At 44.9% G+C, this 17572-nt stretch overlaps 1 protein-coding gene across 5 annotated transcripts in view; it reads right to left on the reverse strand.

The window, feature by feature from the left end:
• The window catches only part of LOC110490404 (transcription factor ETV6), a 19005-nt gene continuing 1433 nt past the window's right edge, over window positions 1–17572 (reverse strand). Inside the window, exons 2-9 of one of the 5 annotated variants that reach the window (XM_090200580.1) lie at window positions 16810–16944; window positions 15267–15399; window positions 4426–4590; window positions 3244–3378; window positions 1133–1720; window positions 840–982; window positions 629–729; window positions 1–535 (exon numbers count right to left, since the gene is read on the reverse strand). In XM_090200580.1, coding sequence (XP_090056706.1) covers window positions 433–535; window positions 629–729; window positions 840–982; window positions 1133–1720; window positions 3244–3378; window positions 4426–4590; window positions 15267–15303 — 1272 coding nt within the window. In that variant the 5' untranslated portion in view covers window positions 15304–15399; window positions 16810–16944 and the 3' untranslated portion in view covers window positions 1–432. Of the gene's footprint in view, window positions 536–628; window positions 730–839; window positions 983–1132; window positions 1721–3243; window positions 3379–4425; window positions 4591–8173; window positions 11052–15266; window positions 15400–16449; window positions 17377–17572 lie in introns of those variants that run through there. The other 4 variants (XM_036944776.2, XM_036944777.2, XM_036944778.2 and 1 more) reach the window with 4 other exon arrangements.

Raw genomic sequence — 17572 nt, forward strand, 5'->3', positions numbered from 1 at the left:
TTATTCAAAAATATTTATTCGGTGGTGAAAACGTTCCAGCTACACACCCCCTCCCATTATTTGCACAAATTGCAACATTTTCTTATACTTAATGCAGACGTGGGGAAGAAAAATCAACAATATGACATGACAAGCATGAAATGATTGATTTGCTGTGGTAGTTCAGGGAAAAGGAATGTCTTATGAGATATACTTTTCACCAGGTCCTTTGAACTCCTTGAATTAAGACAGAAAACTGATAAGATTTGTCTGGAAAGAAAATCTTATAAAGTTTTAAAAGGCAGAGAGACGTCACCTTCAAGTTCCTCTGAGTTTTGGATAGAGTGAATGTCCGGGCGCTCTTGGTTTGAAACGATTGTTTGAGCTGCTTTCCGAAAGGCATCAGCGGCTGTAGTAGTTCATCGCTTTAGTGGACTCCATTTCCCAAGGGCCTCAGCACTCCTCTTTGATGTAGATTTGATCATCTGTGTCCGACTCTATGTGCTCCAGCCTGTCAGTTTGTCCACTCATAATCTCATCTGGGGTTTTCATGAACCTGAACCGCACATACACACAGTGGTTAATCATTAACTCAAACTGGATGTGTGTGTTCAAATAATTATTGTGTTTTAACTAAACCCTACCATACCTGAATAAGAGTCTCTGTCCTGGCTCTTTCCTGATAATGTTCAGTTTGTAGTAGTGTCTCAGTGCTCGCGACATCTTCTCGTACGTCATATTGGTCCTGTTCTGTTACAACCAATGGAACAAGATATAATGTCAACACAGAACTTTAAGAAAACCGGCACTGCGGGAAAATGCCTTTTCCAATCAAACACTGGGGGGGTGGAGTTCGTTACCTTGTGGTTCCCCCACAGGCGAGCCAGGCCGTTGGGGTCCATGATGCGGAAGACTTTGGTCTCTGTGTCCTCCCAGCGGATGTAGTTCTCGTACCGGCTGTCTGAGAGGAGCTGGTAGACGTAGTCCCATAGCAGCCTGCAGTCTGGGAACACAAACACGTTAGAGGTGTGAGACATTTCAGACAGTATCTGTTAACTTCAACTGTTTTCTAGCCACACTTCTTCCAGAGTTGATTGAAGCCATGACCACCCCCCTCAAAGATGAACCCTGAGTTTTTAGGAGTGTTAGTTACCTGCTATCCGTCCAATGGGCATTGCCTGTTCCTCTGGTGGCGAGACGGGCACGATGACGTGGTGGTTCCTGTAGAGCGCCTCCTCCTGCTGATGCAGAGTGAGCTGCTGGTGGTGGGCCAGTGCCAGCTGGATGTGGCTCTTCCCCTCACGCCCGTTTTCATGGTGGGCCTGAAGTGGTGGCCCCCCACGGCCATGCCTGAAGTCTCCAGCGCCACCTCCTCGCCCTGGGCTAAGCAGCAGGGGGTGCATGATGGCGCTGGGCATGAGCTGGATGACACGAGGGGGGGCAGCGTCCTGGCAACCGGGGCTGCCTGGGCAGGGGGCCTCGCGGGGTGTGGCGCAGCGGCCGTTAGGGGCGGCCGGGGACACTGACAGAGTGTACAAGTCCTCTGGCAGGTGTTGGTTGCTGTCGGGCAGCTGGGAGGATGTCTGGAGGTGGTCCTCGGCACCAGGGCGTGGGTAGTTGGGGTCCAGAGGGGAGAGGCGTGGAGCGGGCTGGTGTGGCGAGCGGGAGCGGTGTCGGAGCTCAATGGTGGGTGGGTGCTGGGGTTGGAGCTCTGTACTGCGTGGTGTCCGCCGTACCGTTTCTGCAATGAAGGGGAAAAGGGGACACCTTGTCAGTTGTACAGCTGAATGCCTGCCTTCAACTGAAATGTGTCTTCCGCATTTAACCCAACCCTTCTGAATCAGACAGGTGCGGGGGACTGCCTTAAATCGACATCCACGTCTTTGGTGCATGGGGAACAGTGGGTTAACTGCCTTGCTCAGGGGCAGAATGACAGATTTTTACTTTGTCTGCTCGGGGATTTGATCCAGCAACCTATCGGTTACTGGCCCAATGCTCTAACCACTTGGCTACCTGCAGCCCCTTGGATATATGTTTCAAAACATATTTACATTATGTCCAGTAGATGTCACTACACACATTTACAAACGTCATCATGTCTCAATGTATGTGGGTGGTAGATTATTAGTGATTAATTTGGACTGCCCTCTACTGGGTAGGACATTATAACATGTACAGTACACATTTACTTAGTGTTTACATGTGAATAGCTAGTATTCTTTGCCTCTAAGCAAGAAAGAAATCTCTTTGCTTCTGCATACCAAAACTAGCATACCGAACAACAAGGAAGTCCTGAGCATCGTAATCGTCTAACCCAATCACTTCCCCTATAAAACATGTAGAGATGAGGAACTGTAGATATTCAACTCCTAGACCTAAGGTTGTTTAAATTATAGAAGCATTTCCTTGTGGAGCAGGTTTCACTGTCAACACTCCAACCCCACACCTCTCCTCTCCTCGCTCCTTCTATTTCCATCTATCCATGCCAGGGAAATGAGTCCAAAGTGTAGCACGAAGAAGGTGAAATCTCTCCTCTTTTCAGGTGGATAGTAAACAGAGATTTAAACACCTCTCTCTAGAGTAGACCATTGAACCACTTGCTACTTTTGTCAGATTCACTTAAAGCATACTTGAGATGCTTTCTCGCAATTGTATTGCTACATGACCAACTGATTTTTGCTAATCATGTGTAATTAAATACTTGAATTGAAGCCACCGTCTAAGATTGTTGAGTAACTCCTGTGAAACAGAAGTCAGAGCAGTTGGGTTCTTCAGGGGGAATTACACATGGCAAATTCCCCTAGGCAAGAACAGAATTGCGAAATTCTTCTGGCAGACAAGTTTGATGAATAACAAAATAATATTGTCAGGAAAGTGACACAATGGTGATGCGTTCAATATTCCACTCCACGGTGGGCCTCAAATGTTGTCTTTCCCCCCCATAGGCCAATAAGTTGATTTCATATTGGTCTGAGAAATGCTTTCCAAGTGAACTGGCTCTCAAAGATCACATTACAATAATCAACAGCCATCCTAAAGTTATTGAACTCAACGCCACTGCATTCCCCCCATTCAATTCAACGCTTTCCTGTAATCATCGCTCCCCATTCTTCCTTCCGTAGGTGTAATCTCAAGAACACCATCAGGCTGCTGTTCAGCAGGGAGAGTGAAACGCAATGTACAACATGAACTTGTCTGAACACAGATTTGAATTTGCTGTTACAAAGCCCTGTGCTACAGTGTGCACTAATGAACATCACTGACCTTCCAGTTTGTGGTGCTGGAGAGCTCCCTCTGGCAGAGGGTGGAAGGAGTTGCCGGGGAAGTAGGCGGAGGGGTAGGAGACGTGCGGCTTCCTCTGCTTCAGGATGTGCTGCAGCAGCTCGTACAGGACGTCCCCTGCAGAATACACACGTCAGTGGTTAGAGGTCAGACGTTACCGTATGAGCCCCTCCAATGGTGCACCCCATGGACATGGCAGCAGCTGTCAATCAATGTCATCAAAAGGATTCAAAAAAGTTTTAAAACATGTTCGGACCAAACAGATGGTAAATGATGCCAACAGATCAAGACAAGAGTCATAGCGTTGCTAATGAGTCAGCCTGCCAAGAGACCGTTTCAAGACTTGATATTATTGCCTAGCAACTTCCGTACCTCGTCCGTTCTCCTACAAAGCAGCCTACTTGAGGTGGTCATGGACGTGACAGAATCCTAATGGCAAGTCTAGTCATAAACCAACCATGTGACTCACTCCTAGATTCCTGTGTTAAGGCTAGGTTGATTGTGTCAGACGATAAGAAAAAAAGCCTGTAGTATCTTCTACAACAGAGATGGCATTAGCATAACACCGTTTAAAAATTGTGTAAAAATTGCATTAGGCCATCCTGAAAGATTTAACTCGCTACCTGTATATATATTTCCCTCAAAGGGAATCAATAGAATGGAGGGAGTTTTTTCACTTCAATTTGAGAGGCTTCCCGTCAGAACATCAAGGAAATGGTTCTCATAAAGGAAGTGAAGACGCCACAGGCACACACACTTACACATATAAACCCCTTTCAGTTCTCACTTTCTGGCCCTGCTGTTTAACACGGCACTGCAGGGGAAATTCCTGGTGTTAGCAGGTGACGGTTGAGGTCGGTTTGCACTTCCTGATCGGCCGTTTACCCAACCAGTCTCCTACTTCCTCCCCCCAACAATAAAGACAGACAGCAACTCCACTAAGGCAGCTGCTAAATCACCTGATATTGCTAGGCTAAAGGTCTATCAAAGACATTCAGTGAATGCCCTAAACACATGGCCATTATCTTAGGTCAGTGTGCCATTTCTCCAAAGTCATTCCCCCTTCAGTATTAATTTTTGTTAAACATGAGCATGTTGTTAGAAATGCGTTCTAATAACATAGCAACCGTTTGAATTAATAAGGGCCGTGGGTGGTGGGCGTACCGGAGTGGGGCGAACGGTAGCGGAAGTCCTCCTTGGTGAGGAGGAGCAGGGCCTTGCCGTTCATCTGGAAGCTGCCGCTGGTGTTGGGCCGCAGGGCAAACTCCCTCTCGGCCCAGCGCAACCACTGGCCCACGTCCTCCCTGCTCCAGAACACCGGCTGCAGGCCTGGGGGTGGAGGGAGAGAGGGGTGTTAGGAGGGAGAGAGGGGGGTTAGGAGGGAGAGAGGGGGGTTAGGAGGGAGAGAGGAGTGGTAGAAGAGAGAGTAAAGTGTTGGGGAGGAGGGAGACCGGGGGAAATAAAGGAAGGAGAAAATGGAGCGAGGGAGGAAGGAGACAGAGGTGGCAGTAAAAAGGGAAATGAGGGAAGGAGATCAAAGTAAGGGGGATTGATTTGAAGATTATAGCGGAGGGGGGGGGGGGAGAAGGGGGGGGGGTATGAGGTGAGATAAGCAGAGTGCAGGAATGGAGGTGTCGAACAAGAAAGATGAAACTTCAGTCATGCGTGCTCACATACAGTGCCCGTTCATTTCATATTTGCTTAATGTTTGTCAATATTTGTGAGTTAACCGTGGTAGATTTATTTCGCTAAGGAAAGCCTGTGGCTTTCTCTCAGTCAGTCTAAAACATAGTGTATAACTAACTACATGTGTATTAGAGTAATCTAATGCATAGTGCATATAAAAGGCAAGGACACACTAAGGAATACCAGAGGAAACAGCTCTGACATTTTTCACCCTTCAGGCTCTGAAATATTTTTCACTGCCGTGGGAACTTACGAGAGCGAAACATCTGCACTGATGGATCGCCCAAACGCATTAGTGACTGAGCAATAGCCCAGAAATCAACGCTCACTATAAATGTGTGACCAGGACCATGACTTAGAAAATGTAACCTTGTTCCTTGTAACCTAAGCAATAACAACGTGGTTAAATCAAACCTTCAGATGCATTCTATACATTATTTTAGGAAATTGATGTCATAAAAATCACATTACATTTTTCGTTAAACCCACACATGAACAACACAATAGTATTCAAAGGGAAAACAATGGCAGGTGACCGCAGGAATCAGAGAGCAGTGGATGTCTAGAAAGTAAAGAGCATGTAATTCATATCAGCTAGAAAGCCTTACCATGGGTTTATACGGCATATTGAGTCAAGTCGTATTGTTTTCCCAGTCTTGCTCATCATTTTGCAATTGTGAGTACGAGATGTTTAGCACATAAATCACTGACAGAAAAGTAATTGTTGTTTGTCAGGAACTGTTTTCTCTGGCATCTGTAGCAAGAGAGTCTCTCCCCGGGAACAGCGTTGGAGAGCCATGATCTAGATGACGTCATTGGGTACTGGGTGGCCTATATTTACATTCATACATGTGTATTAAGCACTAACCTGTGAACAGATTTACAGTATCGTTGTGCTTCACCACACACACACACACACACACACACACACACACACACACACACACACACACACACACACACACACACACACACACACACACACACACACACACACACACACACACACACACACACACACACACACACACACACACACACACACAGCAAACCACCAGAGTAGCATCCATCACGCCTACACCAGACAAAGAGCAGCAGTTTCTACGTCTCACTTATCGCCAGGCCTCAAACACTTCCTCTTGGAATGGGACAACTGTTATCTTTGGCCGGCGGTGCGCGCAATGTCACTGTCACAGGAATAATCGGAACCCGTGCTCTGTTTCAGAGCGATCGCTTCCCCCCCACCCGTCAAACAAAGAACGTTTTATACAGGGAACAATCAATATAAAAATAAACGTCTCTTAGACTGCCAGTTTCCCATTTCTCTCTTCCCTTCCATATTGAGATAGAGAGGAGAGATTGGCAGGGCTTGTGAAGGGAAAGTTTATCTAGAATATAGCATATGGACATAACTAACCTCAGCAAAAAAAGAAACGTCTCTTTTTCAGGACCCTGTCTTTCAATTTTTTTTGTTTTAAAAATCCAAATAACTTCACAGATCTTCATTGTAAAGGATTTAAACACTGTTTCCCATGCTTGTTCAATGAACCATAAACAATTAATGAACATGCACCTGTGGAACGGTCGTTAAGACACTAACAGCTTACAGATGGTAGGCAATTAAGGTCAAAGTTATGAAAACTTAGGACACTAAAGAGGCCTTTCTACTGACTCTGAAAAACACCAAAAGAAAGATGCCCAGGGTCCCTGCTCATCTGCGTGAACATGCCTTACGCATTCTGCAAGGAGGCATGAGGACTGCAGATGTGGCCAGGGCAATAAATTGCAATGTCCCTACTATGAGACACCTAAGACAGTGAGACAGGACGGACAGCTGATCGTCCTCGCAGTGGCAGACCACGTGTAACAACACCTGCACAGGATCGGTACATCACACCTTCAGGCCAGGTACAGGATGGCAACAACAACTGCACCAGTTACATCAGGAACGCACCATCAGTGCTCAGACAGTCTGCAATAGGCTGAGAGAGGCTGGACTGAGGGTTTGTGGGCCTCACCAGACATCACCGGTAACAACGTCGCCTATGGGCACAAACCCACCGTCGCTGGACCAGACAAGACTGGCAAAGAGTGCTCTTCACTGACGAGTTGCGGTTTTGTCTCACCAGGGGTGATGGTTGGATTTGCGTTTATCGTCGAAGGAATGAGCATTACACTGAGGCCTGTGCTATGGAGCTGGATCGATTTGGAGGTGGAGGGTCCAACATGTTCTGGGGCAGTGTGTCACAGCATCATAGGACTGAGCTTGTTGTCATTGCAGGCAATCTCAACGCTGTGCATTACAGGGAAGACATCCTCCTCCCTCATGTGGTACCCTTCCTGCAGGCTCATCCTGACATGATCCTCCAGCATGACAATGTCACCAGCCATACTGCTCGTTGTGTGCGTGATTCCCTGCAAGACAGGAATGTCAGTGTTCTGCCATGGCCAGCGAATAGCCCGGATCTCAATCCCATTGGCCCAACTGGTAAATCGGGTGCAGTCCATGAGGAGGAGATGCACTGCAGTACTAAATGCAGCTGGTGGCCACACCAGACTGTTACTTTTGATTTGACCCCCCCCCCCTTTGTTCAGGGACACATTATTCCATTTATGTTGGTCACATGTCTGTGGAACTTGTTCAGTTTATGTCTCAGTTGTTGAGTCTTGTTTTGTTCATACAAATATTTACATTTGTTAAGTTTTCTGAAAAAAAAGCAGTTGACAGTGAGAGGACAATTTTTTTTTTGCTGAGTTTATATAGCCAGTGAACAACTTGATGTGTAATGGAATGTTTTATGCAGCCTATTCTACCACTACACAGGGTCTACTTAGATAGTCTCCACAAACAGTCAAGTCAGAACCAGAGTCTGTGAAAAATACTACAGATTGTCACAGGGGCCATGCATCTGGTTATCTAGCTGAGCTGGATTTTCAATCAGGGGCCAATTGTCCCCTAAAGGGTCACATATGACAAGTAAAGAGCCCTTTTATGAGTAAAGGTGTAAATCATACAACAGTTGGATACCGGTGTTCAAGAATAACATGAGGACTACAGCCCATTGTTTGTAGGGATTTTAGAATGTCCCAATGAAATATGTTTTCATATCCTTTCATTCTAATGCCAGCTCTAGATTTTAGATTGAACAACCGAACAATGCCATTGCTTCCCATGAACAAACACTATCAGTAAGGTAGCACCTAACAAGAGAACAGATCTAATTACCATATGCTCAGCATCCACCAGCTGTGCCGCCTACGGGTGACCCCTTAATCACATAACCTTAGTGATGCGTACGGCGTGCAGGGAGGCCCTGGCTGTGAGGTCACTGCCGTGGTATGTTCTCTCCACGGCTGGAGAGAGAGAGAGAGAGAGAGAGAGAGAGGAGAAAGAGAGGGAAGGCACAACGCTGCCAAAACTCCACTGAGATCCGGCCTGCTGGACCCAGCCATCTGCACAGGGCCCAGCGGAGGGAGGGGGGGGCGCTTGGGCAGGAAGCGATCCAGCATGGGCTCCATTTCAGCACAGGAAACTTCCTACGGTAAGCTTAGGGAGCGACGCTGTGAGGTTTATCAACAGTCAGCAGCAACGGAGAGAGCGGAGAGAGAAAAGGATAGAGCAGGGAGGGGGGGGATAGAGAGAGTGATGTGAACCAGAAACAATAACGGAGAAGTGGTAGAATAAAGAAGACCAACAGGAAGAGAAACGGATATTAAGACTCAGCAGACAAGCACATGGTGAGAAAGAGAGAGAGGAAAGAGAGAAGCTGAGGCAGCCAGAAAAAGATCAGGAGGAAAGAGAATGACAGTGCCTCTTTGACTAGCCCCACATCTTAATGTCCCTCACAGGCTCAGAGCAGTTTCCCCTTTCACCCAATCCTTTTCACATTTCACTGAAGATTTACTGTTTCGGTGTTCATGACCAAATCAATTTCAGCCCCCCCTCTCGTTTCACCATCCGTGTCTTTGTTGGACACCATCTCGGGTTTCTGGTGTACAGTCTGTTTGTGTTTGGGATGAAACACTCTCGAACACGACCAGCGGATCCAACCGAAAGGCCCTTGACTAAACCGTGGGCTACTAATCCTCTCTGATGACACATAATTTTCACTCTGTGGATTTGCAGGCCCCCGCACTCACACAGTGATGCACGCTGTTGCCGGGGAAACTCGGAAGTGCAAGGGATGAATGAAGGAGAGAAGGGATGAGATCACTGGTATCTTGTTTCGTCGTTACCCTCCACAACCTCTTTAACTCCTCTCTCAGCAAAACAGAACATACAGGGGAAATGTGTCCATTCTGTAGACCTCTAAAGGTCAGACCAGTAGTGTGTGTGTGTGTGTGTGTGTACAGTTTCACCTGTAAATGCTATAGAAGTTGGCAAATGCTTTTGACAGCTAAGGACTTTGGTCAAAAGTATGTTTCCTGAATCAATGCTCTCTATAGTAATTTACCTTTGCTGCAAATGTTTGCTTTCCTTCTTGAATGAAGAGGCGGATATTGTCTTCCATTCTTGATTGAAAATAGCTTTTCTTCATGCAGGGTAGGAGGGAGAAGAGGCCTTTTGACCTTGTGAGTCAGGCATGAGGGTGTAACACCTTACACATTTCCCTTACTCACACCCTCTTCTCTCACCCTCCCCATTTCTGTCCTTCACTTTATCCCCCCTCCTTTCTCTCGCTCCAGGTCAATATGCAAACTACATACTTCACCTCATCGGAAACAGTGTGTTCCAAATCCAGCCGGATTGGACTCCATCCAGTCAAAACAAGCATAAAACAGATGACCAATCAAACGCTTGGTTCATGGGCAGGAAGTAGCGCAACCTGTTTGATAGTATGTTGTGCATTGGGGGCAAGCTGGCTCATGTACTGTAGTTTGTTTTCAACAAGTTCCTGCCTTCACTGATTCTATTTATGCGTTTTTATAAGAGAAGGCCAACCCTCTTTTAGAAAATGTAGGAACGAGTAGTACTGTACTAATGCTGTACCTAAAAAGCTACACTTGTGAATCTTAAATGCACACCTACAAGCTACCATGCTTTCCTTCTCTTTGGGCAAACAGACCACAGAACATGTACATGCTAGATAGAGGTTATTGTTCAAACAGACTAAACAGAGCCAGCTATGCCCTTGAGAGCTTAGAGCCATAGAATACCAACCAAGAACTTAGAATAAATGCAATGTTTCACGTTAACAGACCCTTACAGGATTGAAGGTTTCATATATATGAAATTATGCAAATGTATTAGGAACATACATCAGCCCAGCTAGAGGTTTCAGAGATGTTCAAGTGAATAGCTGTTCTCAGTTTGACCTCATTGTTCAATCCAGAATTATTCTGTACTAAACCACAATGTCATGGAAATTAGCATGTCATCTATGCTAATGACATTTGCAGTAGGCGCTTCACTTAAAAATGTCAACTGCCCATTAGGCCGTTTAAAACCAGAGAAGTTGGTTATATCGATATGAGATAGAAACATCAATTGTAGGGTCAAAATTATCTACAACGTGTAAATAAGATAATTTTGGTCATGAAGACAGTCTCATCCAAAACTGAGTTCTGTAAATGAGTTTGTCGTGACTTACTGGGGGGTTGGGTATGGATTACGGTCATGCCCACTAACACGAGAGGAGCAGCTGTACTAATTGCGCTCCATCAGCTGCACGCGCTCTATCCAATCATAGCAGCCAGAACCTCCAGACTGTGAAACAGATCTGCCCATTACACAGCATCTCAGACGTGTTTACATAAGACAACTGATCTCGCCAACGTTATGTTGAAATAACCCTTGACCCTAAGCCCTTTATGGAGTGGCCACTTGATTATGTTTGATAGTGTCAATCACTCGAGTCGGACACTTTTTGGGGGCAAAATGAGACGATCAGAGAGCACTGCTCAATATTCCAAAACCCATTCGCAAGCATTTTGTATTTCCCGCAACCTGTTTTGTAACATGATTCCCTATTAAAACACTGCCAGACAGACTCACATTCTGGTAATAGATGGTGAGAAAGTAAAAAAATCTATTTAAATAAATAACAGCACCGAAGCAGACAACTCACCACTGACTTGATAAGATGATTGTGGCCTGGCTGCTCAGTGTGTCTGCTTGTCCCTACTTGCTAGCTTAATTGACAAACACAGAGTTGGAACTTTGCTAGCTAGCAAGTGATTTGTACACTGATAAACAGTGTGTTGCTTGTGTTTTATTTACAATAGTTTGACAGCTTACAGATGATACTGTAAAGATATTATTGTTCTCAGAAATCAGTCCAGAGCGCGGAGCCAGACTTTCCTGGCTCGATAGACTGTATGCAGTGCAGACTAGTTTTTCATGCAAATGTTTTTACTTAAGAATTACTGCACCAAACACCTTAGCTAGATGCAAAATTGCGCAACTAAGACCTCCTCTGCAAAACCGTCTAAATGAATTAATATTTTGAGGAAGTGGTTGTTGTTGCAACAGTGACTCAGGAGGGACAAACACCTGCCAAGGTACAATAAACCCATTTCTGTGTTTGCAAACATTGCCTCACGAGAGCGATACGCACAAGTTGGTGGCAGAACACGGGGAAGTTCTTATAGAACGCCAGCTTTTGATAGCATTTCACATGACTTTTGGATTTTAAATGGGCCTTTAAGGCTCGTATGAATGTTTGTGTCATCATCGCAAATCAACTGCATTTTACTTTAAAAACATTTCAACTTCAACCAGTAAAATTACTCTTTGGCTAGCTTTTGCTACAGACTATGTCAATGAGCATTAGCATTCTAGCTAACAACTGCGGCATCCAAAACAGTTATTTTGCAAAGATCACAACCAAATTGTCTTATTGACTGTTCAAGCTATAATCAAAACACAATTGTAAGTGTATGAGAACCCCAAAAATTATTTTGTTTAGAAGTAATAACTCTGGTTTGGCTTCAGTTGTGGTCTCAAGCATTTCTTATTGAGCAATATTCAAAACAAAGCCAAAGGAAGTGCAGTCGCCCTTTAAAGGCAGAATGGGTAGCATTAGCAACATAGCGATGTCTTTTAAGCATCAATCTGTCTGGTGGGCTCGGTTTTCTCCCTGCCTGGTTTAGGGTGGGGAACTATGACCCCCACTTTCCTCCCAAACCCCCTTCCTTCCATGATGGCATGTGGAGTGTTTCAAACAGGAAGAGAAGGGGCTTCTCTCCACTTGGCTGCTGGCATGTGAGAACAGTTTCCCCTTTCAGAGGGAGAAAAGGGAACGAAGGGGGAAAAACAACAACATTTATTCAGGAAGCGCCGTCTGCCCACTCAGGAAATTCCTGAGGATGAGAACGGCTTTCCCCTCTGAAAGGCACTGGGGTACACACAGTCACACATATACAATGACTGCACACACACAAGCTACTCAAATACCCTTCTGTGTGTACTGTACCGTTGATATGCACGCAAACATCTGTACACATACAGAAAGACTCCACAAACGAGTATGCAGGCACACACACACAGTACAATTACTCACAGAGTGACATGTAGACATGCACACACAAGGAGATCGATTAATACACAAGCACACACCAACTCCAACATGCCTGTACACAAAGACAGTCACACACACACACACACTCAGCCACCCACCCACACACACACACAGTAGAAACCCAGCTGTGAGCAAAGCAAACTCAATCTATTGAGAAAGGTTTACAAAGAAAAACAGCAGCAAGCCAAGTATCCAAGACGAGGCTTCTTTCTCTGTCACCCAGCAAGAGATTTCTCATGTTCAATAAGCTTCCATGTTTAACGTAAGCTGTACTCTCCATACAAATTCCCATAGACACTCACTCCATATTCTTTGAACTTGTCACAGGTGTCTCAATGTTACCTCCCCATCAGTGCCCGCCCGACTTGTCGTGACGTCAGTAAATAGAGTGAATCCCTTATTGCAGTGAGCCTGAATGACACTGCTACGCTTCTTAGTGTCTGCTAGGCGGGTGACCTTGAGGCTGACACATTGCAAGACAATTAAGTAAACACGATTAATGGAATGGAATTGAGGGTTGAAAAGTCATCCACTTCACTCAAACGCTGACATCTAGTGCAACCAAACAGTATAATCAAGTGTTTTACAGCTGTGCTTATTTTTCTTTTCATGTGCATGTTCTATAGTTCAACAATGAGACAGCTAACAGACAGGAAATTGGAGGATTAACGTGAAAATCCGCCAATGTGATGGAGAAATGTAACTCTTAACTTCACCACTTCAAGAACATTCACCCAGGCAAACCTCTCCCATTCAGAGTGGGGTGGTTTCTAACACTCCTGGCTAAATGGGGTAAAAAGAAGAGAAGCCTTCTTTGAGAGTGAGGAGACGGCTACAACTCACCCCCTGATCTAATCCACTTCCTCCTCAGGAAATGGAGAAGGCGGATTTCTGCCCACACTGCAATTTCCTCTCCCTCTTTTTCCCCCCCCGCTTTCATTCTGTCTTTCAGGAAGAGTGATGGCTTTGAGCCAAACAAGGTTCCAATAAGAGGTTTGGGAACTGTAGGCCTACAGGTGAAGGGTAGTTCATATATTTCACAGAGTTAAAGACAGAGTCAACATGTATAATGGAGGGAAATCTTGCCTAATCTAAAGATTCAAACAAAAAGTTGAATCGAAGCTCACAGTCCAGCAGACCACATTCACCACGCCCAGATAAACGGCCCTAACAGACAACCTCAGACCAAAACAGACATGTTAAACGTTCTTCCTTTTTCTATGGCAATACAGAAGGGGAAGTGGAAATGGGGAATTTCCTCTGTATGGTCCACGTGGATAGACACTACAGGTCATTTCTTTTAGATATTGAGCTTACCACAAAGTGTGTTAATATACTGGTATAATTTAGGAGTACTGTACCATATCTTTGCCAAACACACCAACAAACCGGCAATATTTAGGTCAATTACCCTCAAAAGTTCCCACGACAAATCATTGTGCACAAACTAGTAAAATTAACGCTGTTTCCACGTCTTTTCAATGAAATTGCGTTGAACCAACGTGGAATAGACGTTTAATTGACGGCTGTGCCCAGTGGGAAGATTTATATCCAAACTCACTGAAGAAATACAAAGACGAATCTCACTAGTCTTCAAAGCCCTAAAAGTCATACATGTTAAAAGGTGCCTGGTTAAACATTAATAGTTTTTCACACAGAGCAGGCCCAGTGACTCTACAACTCTATAAACACCCAGTCTATATCCTGGCTGTGATCCAACCCCGCCTGTTGTTTTATTGGCTCAGGCAGTGGCCGGTTGAGACCTGCCGTCAGCTTCACCAGACAGCACACGGTTGTCATGTTTCCTCCGCTCCTTGTCTCTCTTCCTTCCCCTCTTTTTTGAGGCCCTTGGGGATTTTACTGGTCTTAAGAATAGGTTTTTAAAAAACATGGTTTCCACCAATGCTCTCACTTTTCCAACCATGTCAGGTCAATAAACACCTCTAACACATCTAAGTTTATTCGCCACGTGCACAGGATACAGCGGGTGTAAATGATACAGTGAAATTCTTACTTGCTGCTCTTCCTCAACAGTGCAGAATAATGTAAAGTAGCACAGTAAATCAATATACGCATCTGCCCTCTCGATTAAAAATCCTCTCTTTACCTTGCCTCATATTTACAGCCTTCTCCCTGCTTTCCTTCTTGTCCGTCCTGTCCTGTAATACCTCACTCTCTCTCCTATTTCTAGACTCTCCCCAGCCCAACCCATCTCCTACTTCCTTTCTTCTCCTACCTTTACGTGTTATACTCCTCCATTACACTGGGCTATTATTCTGTGCTGTTCTCTATTCTCTTGTACTGAGCTACCTTGTGTTGTGTGCTGTCCTTCAGTACCCTGAGGTGTTAATGTACTGAACACTGCGGTGCTGCCGTGTACTGAGTTGTGTTGGCTGTCACTGTCCTGCTGTGTTGAATTCCACTGTGTAGTGTTCCAGTACAGTGACTCTGCTATGGTCCAGGAAAGACATCTTGTGTTGGTCCTTGACCCTGGGTCTGCTTCAGCACCTCAGAGGAGGGATACATGAGTAGGTCTGTCTGTCCTCATGGGGAGAGTGATGCCAGTTGGAGTGATGACGTGACATGCAAGTAGCTATAGTAAATCATGGCTTTCATTCTGCCATTTTCTGAGGTCAAATGCTCTCAAAACAAATGTTTAAGGGATAAGAAAAATGCAGGCTGAAAAGACAAAGAGATTCGTTTGTTGATTATGACTGCCATGTATTCTCTGTGTGCGCCTGTGGGTGTCATGAGTTGTGTGTGTGTGTGCGTGTCTGCATGTTTGTGTGAGTGACTCACGCAGGTGCACTGGCAGCCTGGCAGGCTCGTCCTCCATTCGGCTGGCTGGCCTGGCCGTGGGAGCATGGACGGGGGAGGAAGTGGAGTTTGGCAGGGGGCTCACGGAGGAAGGACTGAATGAGCGCCTCTCCTTCTATGAATAGATACACAGAGACACAAAGCATGCCTTAGTTACAAACCTCCCGAAAACCATCCTTAAACCCAAACAGCCTGAGAATCACTACACCGAGAAACTATAACACCATTTACACATTCTTTATCTGGTACCCACACATAGCCAATCTTTTTATTCATAAAATCGTATTTGACTTATTTGGTGAAAGATGCTGGTGTGTTTGCATGGTCAATGCAGCATGGTCACTAAACAGGAGGTTGAACTTACTGGTATTTGTGCACATTTACTTATAGAAAATGTAACCTGTCAACCTGACAATGTATGCATGTGCTGTTGTGTACCATGGTCTTCTAACATCATTCATTTGCCTCTTTCTACTCTGCACCTTCTATGGAACATCAACAGTGCTGCTGAATGTGATGTTTATAGGCTCTCCGTTTGCCAACAGCAGCATCTTATAACATGGATTGGTGATTAATTTAACCAGTCAATCTAAAATGGCTAGTTTCTATTAGCCTACTGTATTAGGAACTCACTGTGGCATATGTAGCAATGAGCTTTTAATCTCATTTTATTATGCAGACCGCCCTACTCTTCAAGAATACTTCATGTATTTTGGTAGCCTATAGCCAACAATACTATACTATATCAAGTCTTACCTTTAGAAGATTTTGCATGTGTACAGCCCAGATTTGACAAGGTTATGTAAGGTCAAAAAGGGGTTCAGGTACAGATAGGGCCGAGAGGGGGCAAGAGAGTGAGTTTGTGTGCGAGTGTGTGTGTGTGTGTTTAGGGGCATACATATAGCCTTCAATAACTCTGCTACTTTTCTCTGCAAAACAATATCATTCCAAAATATATTTAGGCCTACTCTCCTAGGGTTGCATCCCAACAATCCCAAATAGTTTCCTTGTCACCTGAAATTTGAAGAGCCATCTTTAGACTGTTACTGTAATGTAATAACATGATAACCACCATGCATTTATGCACTGCAACTGTTTTACATATTTTAGGCCTACACATTTCAGGTTTACATATACAAAATATATTGTATAGAAAATGAATTACCTGTGTATACGATATATAAGGATAGTCACATTTCTGGTGGTTTTCAAACAAGCCATATGGCGCGTTCAAAACAACTGGGAACTCTGAAATATCCGACTTATGACTTCAGTGCGTTCATGACAACTAGCAACACAGAAAAAAACGAGCTCCGACTGGGAAAAATCGTTTGGGGCATCTTTCTATAGCTCCGACTTTCCGACCTCAAGATCACTGACGTCATGATTTGACCTCGTTTTTTCCCGAGTTCTCAGTTGTCTTCAAAGCACCAATAGCCTATGAAAACGAACGTCGTGACGAAAACGTTTATCTCAGGTGTGCTGTGAAGTCGGTAAACTTATAGCGCAGCATGGATGGACTTACCAGGCGCTGCTGTAGTATACAACAGAGCGGCGAAACGTTCCCCTCAGCAACAGATGATTACCAACACACACGATGCAGTTGTCAACAACACGACTGCGTCAAGCGCATCTCACCCCGGGGTCCTAGAACTTGATTCTGCATTATAAAATCAACAAATACCTTGGTTATGATCTGCGATGACGATTCTGACATGTCTCGCTAAATTCAGGAAGTTCTCCTCTTCCCACTTTCCTTTTCTCGTTCTCCTCTTTGAAATAAACCAGAAAAAAACACCCACACCCGACTCCCTGACTTGGGGAGGGTTACAGGGCCACGTAATAAATATGTTTAGGGTTTGTTATCGATCCATTATATAACCATGTTTGTCATAAACGCATGAAAGTTCTTTGTTTTCTGTTGGTGCTGTGCTCTACATTTCGGCGACGCGTTGGTTAATTCTCTTCCTGGAAGACGGGTGTAAAAGGCAGACATCTCCGTGGTGCTGCTCATTGACTTGGATGTGTAAACGGCGAAATGACGTGAATTCTCAGTATTGAGCCCAGCCCACTTGCTACAGAGGGTTTGACTGCAGCCTGGTAAAAAAGGCGTTCCTTGCGTATAATTATCTTATTGGTTTCCTGAGTTTCGTAGGCGTTTCTTATTGGGGAGAAAGATCTCCAAATGGTTCATTGCTAGAAAGAGACGCCTACGAAATCCACGGAGCCAATTAAATAATTATATTCAAGAAACACACTTTAGTCTAGCCTGCAGCCAGACTCTCTTC

This window comes from Oncorhynchus mykiss, chromosome 15 (genome assembly GCF_057628025.1).
Source record: "Oncorhynchus mykiss isolate SJ-2025 chromosome 15, ASM5762802v1, whole genome shotgun sequence".
NCBI lineage: Eukaryota > Metazoa > Chordata > Actinopteri > Salmoniformes > Salmonidae > Oncorhynchus > Oncorhynchus mykiss.